Here is an 18,475-nt window from a genome sequence, read left to right as displayed (position 1 = left end):
AAATATAACTAATTTCAGAATAACTTGTTTCCAACCAAATGAGCCCTTAGGGCTAGTTATCCCGTGATTGTAATGTGGTGAGATAACTAATTTTGGAAAACTTGTTTCCAATCAAACGAGCCGTTAAGGTTGAAAGTGAGGGGTGCGAGTGTTTGAAAATATATTTGCGGGACTCTTGTGAACTTACCTAGAACATGAGGGAGGGATTTGTTGCGTCATTTTCTCTACAGGCCCTCAAAGGAAAACTATACAAACCATTTGTCACTCTTTTTCACTGAACAACGAACTCAAATTCCCCCATTGAAGAGAGAGAAAGAGGAGAGAGAGACAGCGAGAAATGGCGAGAGACAGCTGTTTGGCGCGTGTGACGGCGGGGGTAGCCGTCGGTGGTGCAATTGGTGGCGCTGTTGGTAAATTCCTTCCAACTTTTCTTCTTAAACTCTACTAACCATTTTTCTCATTTTTGCTTATTTTTTTTGCCCTTAATCGATACTGTTGCTGTAATTGGCTTGAGAAATGACTATTTAGATGGAGTAACATAGTCGTTGAGGATTCATATAGCAGACCCCGACTTGCTTGGGACTGAGGAGTAGTTGTTGATGTCATATATCAACTGTGTTCTAGATTTTATGAGCTTGTTTGATCGAGTAATACAGTCAATGAGGGTTCATATAGCCAACACCAGCCTGTTTGGGACTGAGTAGTTGATGTCATTGCTCAATTGTGTTCTAGATTGTATGAACTTGTTTGTTTGAGTAATATAGTCAATGAAGGTTCATATAGCCAACACCAGCCTGTTTGGGACTGAGGAGTAGTTGATGTCATTGCTCAATTGTGTTCTAGATTTTACGAACTTGTTTGGTAGTTATTGCTAACTCTACTTATTTGAGCTTTGTATAGTTGATTTCAAGTGTGATAGAAGAGGAAAGTGATGTATGTTGAAAGGAGGACTAGAAATAGTCATGATATGGTCAATGATCTAAATGGGTCCGAGTAAAGTGGAATTGAAATAGTAGATTTCCATTTAAGACCCTGACTAATTTGGGATTGAGGCATAATGGATGGACTATTTGGGAATTGATTGATGACATTACATCAATTAGATGGTGATTTTGTGGGTTTATCAATGATACTGATAGGAAATGGCAGAAGGGAACTCTTATTTAATAAACCTTAGGGTAGGGCCTTCACACTGGAAAGATCGTATCCATAGTTAATGAAGGGTGACGGAGCTAGAGTACAGAAACATTAGCTATTAGTTTCCATTAGTGGAATGGAATGGGTTGGACTAGAGAATGGGCCCGTTCCTCTACCCTTTTCTACTTAGATACTAGGCTTTTATCTGTGGAGGAGTTTGAATTCATGACGTGTGCCTAACCGACACTTGCGTGCTACTCCCTTACCACTAGATCAAAGCTCTTGGGGCCTTTGCTTAGTAATTTTATTATATTATAAAAAAGATACATCTAATTTTTCTTAATTGGCATCAGCAGATAAAAGGCATGCAAATTTTCTTTTAAGATGATAATAAAGAACGAGCAACCTTTTCTTGTTGAAAAGGTAATATAAAGGCGAGCAACTTTGTTTTTTGATAAGGTAGATAAAAGACAAGAAACCTTTTATGAACTGGATTATAGATGTGTTACAACTGGCAATTCTAATTACCTTACCACATTGGGAAGGAAGAAAAGAGACTTAGAGACCAAACACACTTTGTGTAGTTTGGTGGACTAAAAAAGAGAAGAAGCCCAAATAATAGTAAAAAAATTTGGGTTGTGTAGTTGGTGTAGAAGGAGGAATTATAGTTAAATATGGTGAAGGAAGTATATCCCTCACTTCTATTTTTCGAATGAAGGATCAATCGAGGTTGTTTAAGTATATTTTAAAATTTCCTTTTAGAGTTTCTTACCTCTTGCTCCATTGGCTACTGACCGCGACTTTGCCATTTATTCAAGATATATTTTCTTTATAAGGTAAGATGTTTACCGAAGATATCTCTCATATACTGAGTTGGAAAATAGAAAACTTTTGGGCAGGTTCAATTTGTTAGAAGTAAGAATACTTGTCACTAAGGCACGTGGAGAAGATTTTCCATTTTGGCTTTGTGATGCCTTTCTGTGGGAGGTTCTTTATAACTGAATTCATACTTTCACTTTCACCAGTTGAGTGTGCTGACCGTTACCAGGGCCTTAGAATGATGTCAAAAGTTTTCATCCTCGAAGATGTCAAAATGAAGTATTATTACTTTTATGGCAATGCCTCAATCAGACATTACTGAAAGAAGATTCAGTAATTTGAACTGCATTTGATTCGTAATGTTCATTTGTAGGTGCTGTTTATGGGACATATGAGGCTGTTAGATACAAGGTAAGTTCTTCATCCTTTTCTACCACCTATTAATTTAATAACCGTGAATGCAATCTAGCTTCAACTCTTCTCCTTTCTTTTTTAGTATTATTTAAATTTACTGGCTAGATTTTATGTCAATTCTCCTCTTCTTGGTTTGAGTACTACAAATAAATGTCCTTATCAAAAGAAGTAGTGCCAGTAAATAATCTAGGTTTAGCCTTGGTCTTTAATCATTGATTTCATTGAAGTGCCTTCAAAGCTATATACATGTGGAATAATACTGCAGTTTATGGTTGAAGGTTAGCCAGGTTGCAGTGCAAGCTTCGGGTATCCTCAACTTAATGTTTTTAAACAATAGAAACATATTTTAATCTATCAACGATATCATGTAGGGGTCTCAACACTTTGTTTCCCAAGGTATCCAGATTGTGGTTTATGTTAGCCACTTCATGACATGTTTGCGTGATGACTAGAATCTAGATCAACAATTCACTCATTTCCAGAAAAAAATTGCATGTTGGTTTTTTGTCGAGTGAAAACTAAAACAACAAATGAACTTCAAAAAGCTACCTGTGTTTTCCTGGACAACTCAGACATCAAGTAATGGACAAGCATTGATGAGGGTGTTGAGGATCGTACTTACGAGAGCAGTAGCTCTTTCTTTTCTTTTTCATTCTAATCGATTTCTGGTTTGTGCCTTTACTACTATCAGTTTCTGGATTAAGTAGGTTATAAATAAGGATTCTGCTTTGATCTTTTTGTTTCTTTACCTTTGTGTCGAGATGTCTAATGATTTTTTCCTCCTTTCGCGATTGAGATGCAAGTGAAATCTGTTGATTGTCGAAGTTTCATGCTGTGGTTCCCTTATTATAGTCTTCCTAAATTTGCTCAAGTTTGTCGAACTTTTGATATAGTTATTCAGTTTTCCTACCATACTATTAGCCCATGACGGCATGAACTTTCTCAATATTTTGCAGGTTCCCGGCTTAATGAAAATTCGATACATTGGACAAACTACTCTGGGAAGTGCTGCCATTTTCGGTCTCTTTTTGGGAGCTGGAAGCTTGATACACTGTGGAAAGTCATACTAAGGATTTCTTTTAGTGCTGACTAAAACTCTTTTTGTCTCAAGATCATAGAACAATATCATCATTATCAGAAGAATGCTTCGTGTTCTTCCGATTTGTTTTACGTTCTGTAATTTTCCGGTTCAAACCGAGTTTTCTCTTAGCTTTTACCTCCATTTAATGGTGGAGCCTTACCCGTTCTGAATCTTGATTAGTCGAGCTAGTGGATTTCTGAGACCGGATGGTTAAACAACAAAAGAAAGTGTTAGAGAGTTTCACTTGAAAAAGTCGAAATTCAAGAACAATATCCAAGAGTTCGAAGATGTGTCATGAGTGAATTAATAATCCTTTAGCATTATTTGAGAAACTTATTCATTTAATCATTATTTCATTCATGATATAATAAAGTCCGTGCAAAAAAATAATATATTGAGTTGAAACAAATATGAATTCTATATCAAAATCGTGTATACATCATGAAAATTATAATTGACAAATTTAAAGGACTAAAAATGTTCGATGCATAATTCAAAGGATTATTTCTAACCTAGTTTTAAACATATACGACCATGATGGTTGTTTTCCCTACTTCTGATTTTAAAAAGAAAAATATTAAATTTTAAGACAAATGGAAAGAAAATATATGCATATGTCTGTTTACTATTCTTTTCGTAATAGTAATATATTTCTTTCCTTTTTTAAAAACTAGTAATATCCTTATATATATACTTTGTCTTAATAAGAGCTAAGTTTTTGCTTTTTTAGTTGAAGAAAAAAAATACTTCTTTTTATCTTCTCCTCCTCACCATTCCTTTGAAGTTCTTCCAATAGCTCACACGTTCGAGTCGTAAAATCTTGCATCAGGTTAGACTGTCTATGGATAGTACCCCTCCCGTGATCATGTAGGATGTTTCGTGCACCAAACTATTTTTAAATTAAAAATATTGATCTATGTTAGTTTTTTTTTCAGCCATGAATCTAAGCTTATTTAAAGTGCCAATGCCTGTTGGTTTCTGCTTGGTTTTGGTGAGTTTTCTAGTGCTAAAATATTTATTAGTCAATTTCATATTAAACCAAAAATAATAAGAATATTTAGCTAACTTATTATTTTTTTTTTGAATATTTTGTCACGTGTAGTTACTCATAATAGTATTGGTACCTGCTGTATTGATACCTTTTTGGGTCCATAAGGTCAAAATAATTGAAGGGGAGATTAAGGTACTGTCTCACATCTATCGACTATTTTTAGTTTAAACAGTCTTGAACGACTATTTAGGTTAATTCTTCGTATGGTTGAATTTTTCAGGTGTATAATGTACAGGATGTTCTACAACGCGATTATCATAAGAACATTAAATTTGGATTTATGTTAATTATCTTAATGATAGTTGTTTTGGCTGTATCCATAGTTACTTTTGTTATACTAACAGTAAGAGCAGCAAGAAGAGAAATGTATTTGTGTTCTGCACTTATAAAGCAAATGGAAGCAACTCAACAAGCTGAGAGGAAGAGTATGAATAAAAGTACTGCGTCTGCTCGCGCAAATCATGATGTTAGAGCTTCTCTTGCTGGAATAAGTGGATTAATTTGGATGTGTCGCGTTCAGGCTTCACCTCAATCTGAATTGGTGAAGTATTTGGATCATATGGAGTCTTGCAAGAATGATCTTTTAGGTTAGTGTTTTGTTAGCTTAGTCGGATTTAACTTATGTACTCTGAAGCGTTTATAGTATAGTATTTGGATCATATGGAGTCTTGCTAGAACGATCTTTTAGGTTAGTCTTTTGTTAGCTCAGTCAGATTTAACTTATATACTCTGAAGCGTTTAAAGTATAGTAAAGTATTTGGATCATATGGAGTCTTGCCAGAACGATCTTTTAGGTTAGTGTTTTGTTAGTTTAGTCGGATTTAACTTGTGTACTCTGACAATCTAAGAAAAGCGTTTATAGTATAGTAAAGTATTTGGATCATATGGAGTCTTGAAAGAACGATCTTTTAGGTTAGTGTTTTGTTAGTTTAGTCGGATTTAACTTGAGTACTCTGACAATCTAAGAAAAGCGTTTATAGTATAGTAAAGTATTTGGATCATATGGAATCTTGAAAGAATGATCTTTTAGGTTAGTGTTTTGTTAGCTTAGTCGGATTTAACTTGTATTCTCTGACAATCTAAGAAAAGCGTTTATAGTATAGTAAAGTATTTGGATCATATGGAATCTTGAAAGAATGATCTTTTAGGTTAGTGTTTTGTTAGCTTAGTCGGATTTAACTTGTATTCTCTGACAATCTAAGAAAAGCGTTTATAGTATAGTAAAGTATTTGGATCATATGGAATCTTGAAAGAATGATCTTTTAGGTTAGTGTTTTGTTAGCTTAGTCGGATTTAACTTGTATTCTCTGACAATCTAAGAAAAGCGTTTATAGTATAGTAAAGTATTTGGATCATATGGAATCTTGAAAGAATGATCTTTTAGGTTAGTGTTTTGTTAGCTCTGTTGGATTTAACTTATATACTCTGACAATCTAAGAAAAGTGTTTATAGTAGTAAAGTATTTGGATCATATGGAATCTTGCAAGAATGATCTTTTAGGTTAGTGTTTTATATTAGCTAAGTCAGATTTAACTTGTATACTCTGACAATCTAAAGAAAACGTTTATAGTAGCAAATTATTTTAACATATTATGTTTATAGCAGGTCATCTGTCTTATTTTATTGCGCGATTACCTGCAATGTAGCTTCAAAGTTATGATTTTTTTCCTTCAGACATATTGAATTCGATTCTTGACGAAAACAAGATTGAAGAAGGGAAGAAGCAGCTTAAAGAAGAAGAATTCAACATGGAAGAGTTACTAGAACATGTTGTCAACATCTATTACCCGAATGGAGCAATGAAGAATGTCGATGTGTTACTAGATCCATGTGATGGTTCTATCGCGAGATTCTCTCGTGTTAAAGGAGACAGGATAGAATTGCAAAGGATCTTGAATAACCTGTTGCAAAATGCAGATAAATTTACATCAGAAGGACACATTACTCTTCGTGCTTGGGCTCGAAAACCTGGTTTTGAGGAAAGTTCCACTCTGAATACAAGTAACTCTAGCATTGGTTGTATGCCATGTTTACGTTTACAGAACGATGAATCTTCTGCAGAAGTGCGAGTACTGAATAGAGTTCAGCAAGATCCTAACTGTGTGGAGTTCATATTCGAGGTGGATGATACAGGGAAAGGAATTCCGAAAGAGAAACAGAAGTCAGTTTTTGAGAATTATGTTCAAGTGAATGATCAGACAACTTCTGTTCATGGATCACAAGCAGGCACTGGCTTAGGCCTCGGCATTACTCAGTCGTTGGTACGTGTATCTTTTACCATATACTTCGTACAATAGCAAATTCAAAATTTAGAGTCAGTATGTTCTGCTTTTTCTAGACACGCCAATTTCACACACACACACAGATGTGCGTGCTGCGTCTTAGTCTAGAACTGGAACTGTCAAGTTTTATAGATTCTGTAAAACTTCTGCAAATATCTTAACAGTTCATTACATATTTTGCATTGTACATTTATTTCAGCATAGTCTTCTAGCTCTATGTTTCTCCGACTCTTCAAAAATCTCACTAGGTGCATGTCGGATCCTCCATAAGTAGTGAGTTTTTTGAGTATTTGACACAGGTGCATCAACATTTTTGGAAAGTCCGAGCAACTCAGGACTCTAGCTAGTAGTCTTTAATAAACGACGTCAGGTTTCTTGTTTTTATCAGTGCTATTGCAGTCTATATTTGGTACTAATATTTCTCCAACAGACAATCTGATCATATCATTATAGAAACATTTCAAGATTTGCTTCATAGCGCGTTTAATGAATTTCATACTTCAAATCTCATGTTACTTCCATATTTACGTTCATTTTTCAGGTTCGTTTAATGGGAGGTGAGATAGGTATCGTCGACAAGCAAATTGGTGAAAAGGGCACTTGCTTCAGATTCAACATTTTCCTCATAGCAAGTGATCAACCTCAACTTCAAGAACATCAAGCAATTAGTGTTAATTGTGCAAAAGAAGAAGATTTAGAGTCTCAATTAGGAGGAGATTATATATCTAATGACTCTTATTATCATTCAGTAGCAAGTGATAACAGTATCACTAGTCATCAAAAATCCAATGTCATTCTTTTCATTAAGGAGGAAGAAAGAAGTCGAGTTCTTCGTAGATTCATGATGAATGTACTTGGCTTAAAGGTACATGTTGTGAATCGACACGAGCAGTTTCCTCAAACTCTCAAGAAAGTGAAAGGCAAGATAACCAACTCCTCCTCGTCCTCGTGTAAATCAAAGGAAATTCCCCTCAGTGCTCTAGATGGAACAGATATCGATATCTCATCATTTCAGAGGAGAGGCAGAGGACTAAGATTCATCTTGATCATAATTGACACAAGTGATGGACTAACTCGAGAAATGAGTCGTGCTATGGCTGAGTTACGAAAGGACTTCCCTAAGAATGTGTCTCTTCGTGTTGTTTGGATTGATAAACCAGGTGTAGATGAGGATAAGCTACCTTCAACAGACATAGTCATAACAAAACCACTACATGGTTCTCGTTTATTTCGTGTCCTCAAATTTACACGAGAAACAAAGGACGAAACAACTTCAAGAATCAAGACTCAACAACATACATTAGTACAAGATGTTTCTGTTGATGTTAACGGACATTCTAGTAAGAAGTTACCTTTAACAGGAAAGAAAATCTTGGTGGTTGAGGATGATAGGATGTTACTTATGATTTGCAAAACCGCGGTTTCTAAGCTTGGTGCAACCACTTACACATGTAAAAATGGTCAAGAAGCTCTAGATGAAGTGTGCAAAGGCCTTAGTGAACAACGCGATATAGGATCATCCACTCCTTCACCACCATTTGATTATATTCTAATGGATTGTGAGGTAAACATGTTAACTACATCGATAGTATTACATTGTCAGTATATATAACTTAATTACATCGTTGTTTGTTTTGTGACAGATGCCCGAGATGGATGGATTTGAAGCAACGAAATGTATTAGGAAAGAAGAGGCGCGATATGGAATTCGAATACCTATAATAGCTTTCACAGCACATACAGAAAAGGAAGAGACAGATAAGATTTTTCAAGCTGGAATGGATTATTACTTACCTAAAGAAAGCAAAGGTGAAGAGATTTTGAAAGCCATAGATTTTATAGAACATACAAAGGTTTAAAAAATGTTTGTTATGTGAGACATGAAGTAAAAACTTTTTCGATATATCAAATCAACATATGCATGACATGTGTATTTTATCACTTAACCGCGGTTAATATGCTCGAGTTGGTACAATTTTCATTTCTAAAGTTTGAGCACCAACTATGGCCTTTAATGGATCATCTTTCCTAAACCTAGTATACGCGCGTTTATGCACATGATATGTTTTAACTTGTTTTGTTAGCAAGTATGCCGAGGGTCTATCGAAAATAGTATCTTTATCTCTACGAGTAAGGGTAACGTATGAATACGCTCTATTCTCCTAAACCTCATTTGTGAGATTTCACTGAATATGTCATCATTGTTAATTTGTGAGGGTGATAGGATTCTTGCATAATTTAGATGTGTAATTACCAGTTTCACGATAGTATAGGTGTGTTTCTATGTCTTATCCTTTTTTTAGTTATACAGATAGACCATAGTCGTTTGGTTCATGAGATAAGATGGAATATTGTAAATTATATCTTCAACCAATTAATAAAGTATAAACTAATCGAACCAGTGAGTTTTGAATACCGAAATATAACTAAAGATATAAAAATGTTTTCTATATTTCTTTTTGGCAAGAATTTGCATAATATTATAGTTAACTAGGCAATTTTCTCATTGGTAAAGCATTCCCTCAATTTGACTTGTGCCTTGTTTGAACCAGTTGTGTGAATAATATCACAACACTCACATCGACCCATCTGAAAAAAATAAAAATAAAAAATAGGCAAGAAAAAAATTAATATTTATTTTAACAACTATATATACTCAAACAAATATGCAAATTATAATAAAATGTAATAACTATAAATATTTGACTAATCCACTTATTTTTTTAAGTGAATTTGAAAATATACTCAAAAATAAATATGCAAATCATAATTAAGTGTAATAACTATAAATATTTGACTGAAAATTCACTTATTTTTATAAGTTAATTTGAAAATATACTCAAAAATAAATATGCAAATCATAATTAAGTGTAATAACTATAAATATTTGACTGAGAATTTCACTTGTCTTTATAAGTTAATTTGAAATTAATGTATAACTCCATAGATTTTGAATTTGAATTTACCTAACAATAACTCCAATGAATTTTTCTATTGCAGAATCTCAAAACATTTAATTAGTTGATTATAAATAAATTATTGTGTAACTAAGTCAACTTGAGAATTAAAGAGAATAAAGAATCTCTAATTTTGTCTTCTTCTGTTTTTATTGCCTAACCCCCACCCTAGATGGTCCCGATTAATTTAAATTTGCATTTTAATAGCTCTTCTCTCAAAATAAATTAAAGCACTCCCTAGCTTTTGGATTGGAAACATAAATCTAGTTAAGAATGAAGGGTTCTTGCCACTTCTTAAATTTTTATGATTCTAATTTTTCCACTCATCCTCAAATACGTCACGTATTTATCAATTTTTTTTTTTGTTTTCTCTATATCTAACATGATAAAATAATATTTTTGTGTCTTTATGGTGACAGTGACTCTACATGAAAATAGTGTTACTTGATATGTAAGTGTATATAAAATTTACCTCTGCGCGTTTTTTTCTAGGAGAGTAGACTTGAATCTTGTTGACATAATTCGCCGAATGGTTGCCATCGATCGGACAACCCTGCAGCTTCCGCACCACCGACCGCGAATACGTGGCCATAATTTCATTTTTATTCTGCGCTCCCCCAATAGATTTCAAGTAAAAAATATGAGGAGTTTCACAAGAATCTTTTACACGTGACCTCGTATTAAACATGTAGAATGGAGGATTTTTAGGTCTACCACTCCAAGTGTCAAATGTTTCAATGGGTTTAATTAAATGACTTCTTGGCATAATTTTCTCATAAATATGAACTGAATATCCCCATGATACTGAAAATGTCCAATTGCTAAGCCTATGGTGACATATTGTTTGTTGTAATATACGAGAATTATCAATTTTTGCTGCTTTCATAAGGTGCTTTGTTGATTGTATACGATCCATTGAAGGGAAAATTGGTGATACAGCATCAAAATGGTGAAGAGATATTAATGGCTCTTTTGGATGCGACGATAAAAATCCTGAAATATCACCGTGCAAATCGATCTGCAAGAGAAAATTCAAAGTAAAACTAATCATAAAAAAGAAGTACAATAGTAATAAATGTTTCTTTCTATCAATAAAAAAGAAGTACACTAGTAATAAATGTTTCTTTCAAGTTTTTCAAAGTAGTTCATTTCTGAAGAACCAGACTCACATCCATTGATATTTTCAAAGAATTCGACCAATAAAGACAAAAATCCCACATATTCACCTAACAATAAAAAAAGGGGAAAAGATATACAAAACAAGAGATATATATTACTTAGTCAACCTAACAGGAATATGATAATATTTTTGGAAAATCCAAACAACGTACCTGATGAAGACCTTTGAGAGGAATAAAGCTACCTCCAAGATCCACTATACAAGTCATAGTAATAAGATCAGCAGATCTTAAATGTGGATATCTCCTTAAACAACTCTCCATATCTTGAGCCAATGCTTTTGCCAATGGAAAACTCATAATAATTCCAGCACCACCAAAACCTTGATTAAAAGAGTACCAAAAATTAGATAAAATGTACTCACTTTGACCTCCAAAATAGTAATACTTGTTATGATCATATTTTCCAAGAACATCAACTAGATTTTCCAAGAAAAATATCGAATCGTCGTCTCCCATAATCACCCATCTAACACCTTCATGTTGTTGATCAATTAATTCCTTGATACCATGTACCATTCTAGCCATAATTGGTGCAATGTGGTGAGTTTCTTGTACTAATTTTGTTATATTTGTTGAAACTCTATAAGGGGGTGAATTTTTTGACCATGGTAACAAATTTGGATTAGGTGACACATCAAGAAACAAGTAACCTCTTGTTAATTTTGGCTTCCACCATGTTTCAATGTAACTTTTTCTATAATGCCATGCTTTTTCAGATCCAAGTAGACCAAAAATTAAATGACTAAGATTTGTGTCATTTGATGAAATTGGTGAATATTCATAAGGTGAAGTTGGACAATTTGGATCAATAAAAAGAAAAATTGAGGCCAAGTAAAGAATAACACCAGAAAATAGGATAACTTTGCAAAGATTAGCCACAAAATACTTGTCAAATGTTGAAGCAAACTTCTCTCTCAATGAATCAAATGAAGGAAGTAACATTTTTTTTTTCTTGAAGAAAAATGAGAACTTTTTTGTGTGCTAGATTTTTTATTTTATTAAAGGCTGCTAGAGGTATATATAAAGTATTTTATTAATTGTTGTAGAGGTTGCTTCTTCAAATTTGAATGTTGACTAGATTATTCAAGTAATCTTATGATATTTAGTATGAAATCATCTAAAAAGTAAGCCATTTAATATTTTTAGTCTATTGACATATTCTAAAAAAGTAGGTACCAAATTGTAAGGAAAGAAAATTTTGACAAGTAATTTTCATTTTAGAGGTATATAAAATAATTTAATCATATATTATATATAGTAGATAATAATCACCCTCTCCATTCACTTTTACTTGACACTTATTCCTAAAATAGATTTTTATTTTTACTTGTCATTTTTGACATATTAAGAAAATACAATTTTTTTTCATGTTTTACTTGTAGCATTAAATACTACTTTCCATATCATTTTTCAAGATTCAATATACTAAACATTACTCCTTCCGTCCATTTAATTTTTAGTTGTCATGATTTCCTTTTTTAGAATCAAATGATAAGAACTTTGACTAACATTTTACGATATATTTTATCATCATATTGATATGTAAAAATTGTAATTTATAGTACTTTTCATATAGCTTTTCAATATCTAAATTTTTTGTTTAAAATATCAAATCAATGTAATCTAATTTAACTTTGAAAATTAGTCAAATTGACTTTTGAAAAGTACAACATGACAACTAAAAATGTACAGAGGGAGTAATTAGTAGGAATAGTGTGGAAAAATACCTATATCAATAATTGATTTCTTAATGGGTGTGTCAAGTCAAACAATGACAAGTAAAAATGAACGGAGAAAGTAGGTAAGAAGAAATTAGCTATGAAAATCGGTGTTGGATCCGTCATTAAATAGGATTAGCAACGAGTTTTTATTGTTTATCGACATAAACTATCTGTCACTAATTTTTGTTTCTTTTCTATAAAAACTACAAGAATAATATATCCAGCGAAATTCTACGTAATGAGATCTGAAAAAGATAGAATGCACGCATAGATATAGAAAAATAAATTTCTTATATAATAATATGAAAATGATCAGACGAAAACGTATCAGGACAATATTATGATTCAAAGAAAAACAATTAACTAATAGTAATTGGATTATGACTAGTGATGTAGATTAATATTCAAGATTTTATTTCATCTTCAAATATAATATTATTTTGGTCTAGGAGCAATATTATATATAATTCAAGGAAAAAACAACTTACTTGTAGTAATTAGATTATGACTTGTGCTGTACGATGATGTTCAAAATTTCGTTTCATTTTCAACTATATTTTCTCTTGGTCTAGAAGCAATATAATTGCTAACTAATATTATATTTTTCCATTAAATTTATTTACTTTAAAGGTCATCAATTGCGGGCCGGGTTAAAATTAAAAATTTCATGATATTTTAGAATTTCTTGATTGTAACATGAAAATTTCAATTTCTTGATTGTAACTTGAAATATATGGCAATTATAACAAATATATCATATGAATTTTCCTCAACAAACACAACTAATTTACGAGCATCACATCTTTTTTTATATCACGATAATCTTTAGGTTAAAATATCATTTATCATCCATTTTTTTTACTATATTGTTAAAACTTTAAAACAATGATTATTTTTCAATTACAGGAATTGAAATATGGTTATTTTTTAATTTTTTAAATATATATGATTAGTATATATAATTCGATGAAAGTTGAATAGTCAATATTTTACAACCATATATAATAGCTAGATGAGAAAAATGTGTTCTTATCCAATATATGAATAGAATTATGTCCTTTGTGAGAGTAATTGACATTGACATTGATACATTATTTGAGGACTACACCAAATTAACCAGACAAGTTGAGCAGCCCTACTATTCTCACCACATACTATAATATCTTTTATACTTAATCAGATCATATCTTGAGTTTGAGTCTCTGTGTATGAGAAAGCAAAAAATATATAAATTATTATATCGAGGACGTAAGAGATTTATCATATTCTTCTTACAGAAAAATCACACACACTATATATAAAGTTAATTTTTTAAAAAAAATAATGAATGTATAGTAGATGATGAAATTTTAAGTGAAAATTCTGTCTCCACCACTATTATATATGTATGTAGTTCACTTTTTGAAACTAAACAATGAACACAAAATATTATATTATCCAAAAAAAGAGGAGAGAACTATAAAAATAAGATAAATAATTTAAAGAAAGTTTAATAATGAGGATTAATTTAATTCTTGATTTGCACGTTAAATGCACTTTTTTTTTACTTGAATTCTGATGACTGATCTGTAGTAGAAGGATCTGAAAATACTTCCAAATTCAATTCTATTTATTTAATCTTACTTATAATTATATTATTATTTAATTAAATATAAATTAAACATTTAACTTAATCCATTTATAGGTATAGTGCGATAGAGTGAAGTTTCTTTTTCTTTTAATTAAAAGTTTCAAATGAAATTTTAATATAGAAATTTTAAGTTTAAGTCGTGAAAATAATCTTTCTTTATTAGTCTTTGAGTTCGAGTGAGTCTGCATTTTTTTAATTAATTAGTAAATGACGTAGGTTGGTTATTAAAGTGGTCACATCACGTACACTCTAGTTGCCAAATTGGCTAAAAAGTAGTAAAAATACTATGTTCATTTGTATTTAGTGGTGGAGTTTATTTTTAAATTCTACAATCATTTTGTCACTATAAAGTTGAGAAAAAATAAATAGAAATATGATAGAATATTCCAGTTAAGATAGTTTGTACTTGTGTTTATATTACTTTATTTTACTTACTTTATATATATATATATGAGACTATGAGAGAGAGAAAAGAAAGTTGAACTCCCTTATTAACTAGAGTTGGGGTATTTGTGGTATTTCATTTATATGTTGCTTATTATAATTGTATGTACAATCAAATTCTAAGATGATACTTAATATAGAATTACCAAAAAATCCAGTTCACTTTAAAATGTACCAAATTTGTCCTCAATCTTAACCAACTGCTAGAGTGATAGTTTAGGTATTTAACTTTATTTTCTTGCTTTACATATTTGTACCCTTGCATAATGTATAAATTAAGTTAATTTAATTCTAAAAATAACTCTTTTATCTGAATATATTTCAAAATTCTCCATAATTACTTCAACTTTTCCTCTTCCCAAAAAATGACAGGTAACTTTTCTTCTTCCCTGATATGGATTTTTTTTTTTTTCATATTCACGGTTTCTCTTCTATTATTTTATTTTTCAGATTCTCTATGGAAAATGAATATAGAATTTCATTGAACCCGTATGTCACGGACAACCACAAAAAGTTACAACCAAAAACTAATCGAGATCACTTATCACCCAAACACCATTAACTATAGAACACGAAAGATGGAGCAATCAATATTTCTCGTTCCAAGCCTCGTTTGAATTTGAAAATGCCAACGTTTGCCCCTCCAGACCAACGCATGCCATGAATAAGGTCGTCACGGACGCCCACAAAAATTTTGGCCAAAAATCCGTCAGGATCACATATTACCCAAAATTCATTTACTATAGCACACAGAAAATGAAAAAATCGATATTTCCCCTTCAGTGCCTCGTTTGAACTTGAAAATCCTAATGTTTTCTCCTCCAAACCAAAGCACGCCATTAATAAGGTCGTCACAGACGCCCACAACTTTTTTTGGCCAAAACCCACCAGAATCACATATCACCCAAAATCCATAATAGGACCCGAAAAATGGAAAAATCGATATTTTCCATTATGAGCCTTGATTGAACTTGAAAATGCAGAAGTTTGCCCCTCTGTACCAACGCACTCCATTAATTTGGTTGACATGGATGCCCACAAAAAAATTTGGCCAAAAACCCATCGGGATACAATATCTTCCAAAATATATGGACTATAGCACATGAAAAATGAAAAATTAGTGTTTTCATGTTCTATAGTTTCAAACCTCGTTTGAACTTGAAAATACTAACGTATTCCCCTCCGGACCAACGCATGCCATTGTTAAGGTCATCACGGACGCCCACAAAATATTTTGGCCAAAAATCCGTGGAATGACATATCACCCGAAATTCATGAACTATAGAACATGAAAAATGGAAAAATTTGTATTTCTCATTTCGATTTCGTTTGAACTTGAAAATGCCGACGTTTTCCCCTCCAGATTAACACACACCGTTAAAAAGGTCGTCACGGACGTCGATATTTTTATTCTAGCCCTCGTTTGAACTTGAAAATACCAATATTTACCCGTCTGAACCAACACACAACATTAAATAGGCTGTCACGGACGCCCACAAAAATTTTGGCCAAAATCTCACAGGATCACATATCAACCAAAATTCATGAACTAGCACACAAAAAATGAAAAAAATTGATATTTTCCATTTCAGGTCTCATTTGAATTTGAAAATGTCGACGTTTTCCCCTCAAGACCAACACACGCCATAAATAAAGTTGTCACGAACGCCCACCAAAAGTTTCGGCCAAAATCCCATCGGAATTACATATTACCAAAAATCTATGGACTATGCAGATGAAAAATGGAAAAATCAGTATATCATGTTTATGTGCCTTGTTTGAAATTGAAAATATCGATGTTTGCACCTCCGGCCCAGCACACGCCACTAGTAAGGTCATTACGGACGCCCATGAAAAATTTCGGCCAAAAATTCATCGGGATCACATATCACCCAAGCACACAGAAAATGAAAAAATTGGTATTTTCCCTTTCGGGCTTAGTTTGATCTTGAAAATGCCGACGTTTTCTCCTCCGAACCAACGTACGCCATTAATAAGGTCGTCATGCACACGCAAATAAAATTTCATCCAAAAACCCATCAGGATCATATATCATCCAAAATTCATTGACTATAGCACATGAAAAATGAAAAAAATGGTATTTTCCATTTCGGGCATCGTCTGAACTTGAAAGTACCGAAGTTTGCCCCTTCAGAAAAACGTAAGCCATTAATAAGGTCGTCATGAATGCCCACAAAATATTTCGATATAAAACCCCTCAACATCACATATTACAAAAAAATACATGGATTATACCACACAAAAATAAAAAAATCAGTATTTATGTTACGAACCTTGTTTGAACTTTAAAATTTCGATGTTTTCCCTTCTAGATCAACGCACACCATTAATAAGGTCATAAAGGTCGACCAAAAACAAATTCAGCCAAAATCTAATGAGATTACAGATCACAAAAATTAATGCATTATAGCACACGAAAAATGAAAAAAGTCCGTTTCGGACCTTGTTTTACGGTTTAGTAGCAGTTAGAGTCGCCACTAAAAGTTATTTTTAGCGACAACTTCAGACTTTTTAGCAGCGATTAAATTCACCATTGAAAGGGACATTTAGCAAAGACATTAACACGTATTAGCGGTGGTTCGGGTTGCCACTAAAAGTGACTTTTAGCAACTATAATTTTATGTTTTAGCGGCGGTTAGGGTCGCCACTAAAAGCGACTTTAAGCAACTACAATTTTATGTTTTAGCGCGGTTAGGGTCGCCACGAAGAGTGACTTTTAGCGGCAACTCTCAGGTGTTTTGGCGGCGATTAAAGTCGCCACTAAAAGTGACCTTTAGCGGCAACTTTCAGTTGTTTTAGCGGCGATTAAAGTCGCTACTAAAAGTAACTTTTAGCGACAACTTCCAGGTGTTTTAGCGGCGATTATAGTCGCCACTAAAAGCAACTTTTTGCGACATCTTATGTGTTTTAGTGGCGATTAAAGTCGCCACATTTTGTGACTTTTAGCGACAGCTTTCAGTTGCTTTAGCGGCGATTAAAGTCGCTAGTAAAAGTCACTTTTAGCGACAACTTCCAGGTGTTTTAGCGGCGATTAAAGTCGCCACGAAAATGAACTTTTAGCGACAACTCTCAGGTGGTTTAGTGGCGATTAAAGTCGCTACCAAAAGGGTCTTTTAGCGACAAATTCAGGTGCTTTTGCGGCGATTATAGTCGGCGCTAAAAGTGTCTTTTTGAGACAAGTTTCAGGTGTTTAGTCGCCACTAAAAGGGTTTTTTAGCGACAACTTTCAGGTGGTTTGGCGCAATTACAGTCGCCACTAAAATGGGTTTTTAGCAGCGACATTTAGACATTTTAGCGGCATTTATAGTCGCCGCAAAAGAATTATTTGTGACAAATCAACTGTTTTAGCGGCAGTCTGAGTCGCCCATGAAAGTAGCTTTGAGCAACAACATTTACAAGTTTTTGCGGCGGTACTAAGAATACTTTTACTTCTTGCTGATTTAGCAGCTTGTATAGTCGCCGCTAAAAAAAAACTTTTAGCAACAACTTTTTGGTTGCCACTAATAAAAATACTTTTAACGGTGGTTCTGGTCTACACATTTTAGCATCAAATTTGAATAGTTTTTGAGTCTTTATTGTATCCGCTAATACGAATTGTGCAACAACTTTGAAAAGTTTTAGCGGCGGTTAGATTAGTATCACTAATAGATACTTTTTGCATCAACTTTTAGAAGTTTTAGCGTAGGTTATAATTTATGTGTGCTCTAACTAGTCCAGATAATTTACCATTTTGGACC

General features: G+C 32.9%; 3 protein-coding genes across 3 annotated transcripts; 2 read left to right on the top strand and 1 right to left on the bottom strand.

The window, feature by feature from the left end:
• The first annotated feature begins 281 nt into the window (after nt 1–281).
• On the top strand, nt 282–3,667 carry LOC125828544 (uncharacterized). Its single transcript, XM_049507844.1, has 3 exons — nt 282–410; nt 2,330–2,367; nt 3,327–3,667. The coding sequence occupies exons 1-3, from the start codon at nt 338–340 to the stop codon at nt 3,438–3,440; spliced, it is 225 nt and encodes a 74-aa protein (XP_049363801.1). The 5' UTR covers nt 282–337; the 3' UTR covers nt 3,441–3,667.
• Nucleotides 3,668–4,415: 748 nt separating this feature from the next.
• LOC125828442 (histidine kinase CKI1) lies at nt 4,416–8,643 on the top strand. Its single transcript, XM_049507733.1, has 6 exons — nt 4,416–4,442; nt 4,554–4,634; nt 4,723–5,089; nt 6,177–6,763; nt 7,326–8,348; nt 8,428–8,643. The coding sequence occupies exons 1-6, from the start codon at nt 4,416–4,418 to the stop codon at nt 8,641–8,643; spliced, it is 2,301 nt and encodes a 766-aa protein (XP_049363690.1).
• Nucleotides 8,644–9,208: 565 nt separating this feature from the next.
• LOC125828634 (uncharacterized) lies at nt 9,209–11,878 on the bottom strand. The gene is made up of 3 exons (XM_049507951.1): nt 11,073–11,878; nt 10,214–10,759; nt 9,209–9,373 (listed from the first exon to the last, which is right to left on the bottom strand). Exons 1-3 carry the CDS (start codon nt 11,862–11,864, stop codon nt 9,275–9,277), a joined length of 1,437 nt encoding a protein of 478 aa, XP_049363908.1. The 5' UTR covers nt 11,865–11,878; the 3' UTR covers nt 9,209–9,274.
• Nucleotides 11,879–18,475: the final 6,597 nt, after the last annotated feature.

This window comes from Solanum verrucosum, unplaced genomic scaffold (genome assembly GCF_900185275.1).
Source record: "Solanum verrucosum unplaced genomic scaffold, falcon-dt-bn FXZP01000273.1, whole genome shotgun sequence".
NCBI lineage: Eukaryota > Viridiplantae > Streptophyta > Magnoliopsida > Solanales > Solanaceae > Solanum > Solanum verrucosum.
The sequence above is the reverse complement of the archived record's forward strand: the minus strand, read 5'-3'. Positions and strand labels throughout refer to the sequence as shown.

What these genes read in the sequence shown, in the direction of transcription:
- LOC125828544 (XM_049507844.1), top strand. Translation starts at nt 338, where the DNA reads ATGGCGAGAGACAGCTGTTTGGCGCGTGTGACGGCGGGGGTAGCCGTC. An exon ending in TGCAATTGGTGGCGCTGTTG is followed by an intron (nt 411 to 2,329) that starts GTAAATTCCTTC and finishes GTTCATTTGTAG; the next exon opens with GTGCTGTTTATGGGACATAT. An exon ending in ATGAGGCTGTTAGATACAAG is followed by an intron (nt 2,368 to 3,326) that starts GTAAGTTCTTCA and finishes AATATTTTGCAG; the next exon opens with GTTCCCGGCTTAATGAAAAT.
- LOC125828442 (XM_049507733.1), top strand. Translation starts at nt 4,416, where the DNA reads ATGCCTGTTGGTTTCTGCTTGGTTTTG. An exon ending in TAATTGAAGGGGAGATTAAG is followed by an intron (nt 4,635 to 4,722) that starts GTACTGTCTCAC and finishes TGAATTTTTCAG; the next exon opens with GTGTATAATGTACAGGATGT. An exon ending in TCGGCATTACTCAGTCGTTG is followed by an intron (nt 6,764 to 7,325) that starts GTACGTGTATCT and finishes TTCATTTTTCAG; the next exon opens with GTTCGTTTAATGGGAGGTGA.
- LOC125828634 (XM_049507951.1), bottom strand. Translation starts at nt 11,864, where the DNA reads ATGTTACTTCCTTCATTTGATTCATTGAGAGAGAAGTTTGCTTCAACA. An exon ending in CTCTCAAAGGTCTTCATCAG is followed by an intron (nt 10,760 to 11,072) that starts GTACGTTGTTTG and finishes TTTCTCTTGCAG; the next exon opens with ATCGATTTGCACGGTGATAT. An exon ending in CTAGAAAAAAACGCGCAGAG is followed by an intron (nt 9,374 to 10,213) that starts GTAAATTTTATA and finishes TATTTTTTTCAG; the next exon opens with ATGGGTCGATGTGAGTGTTG.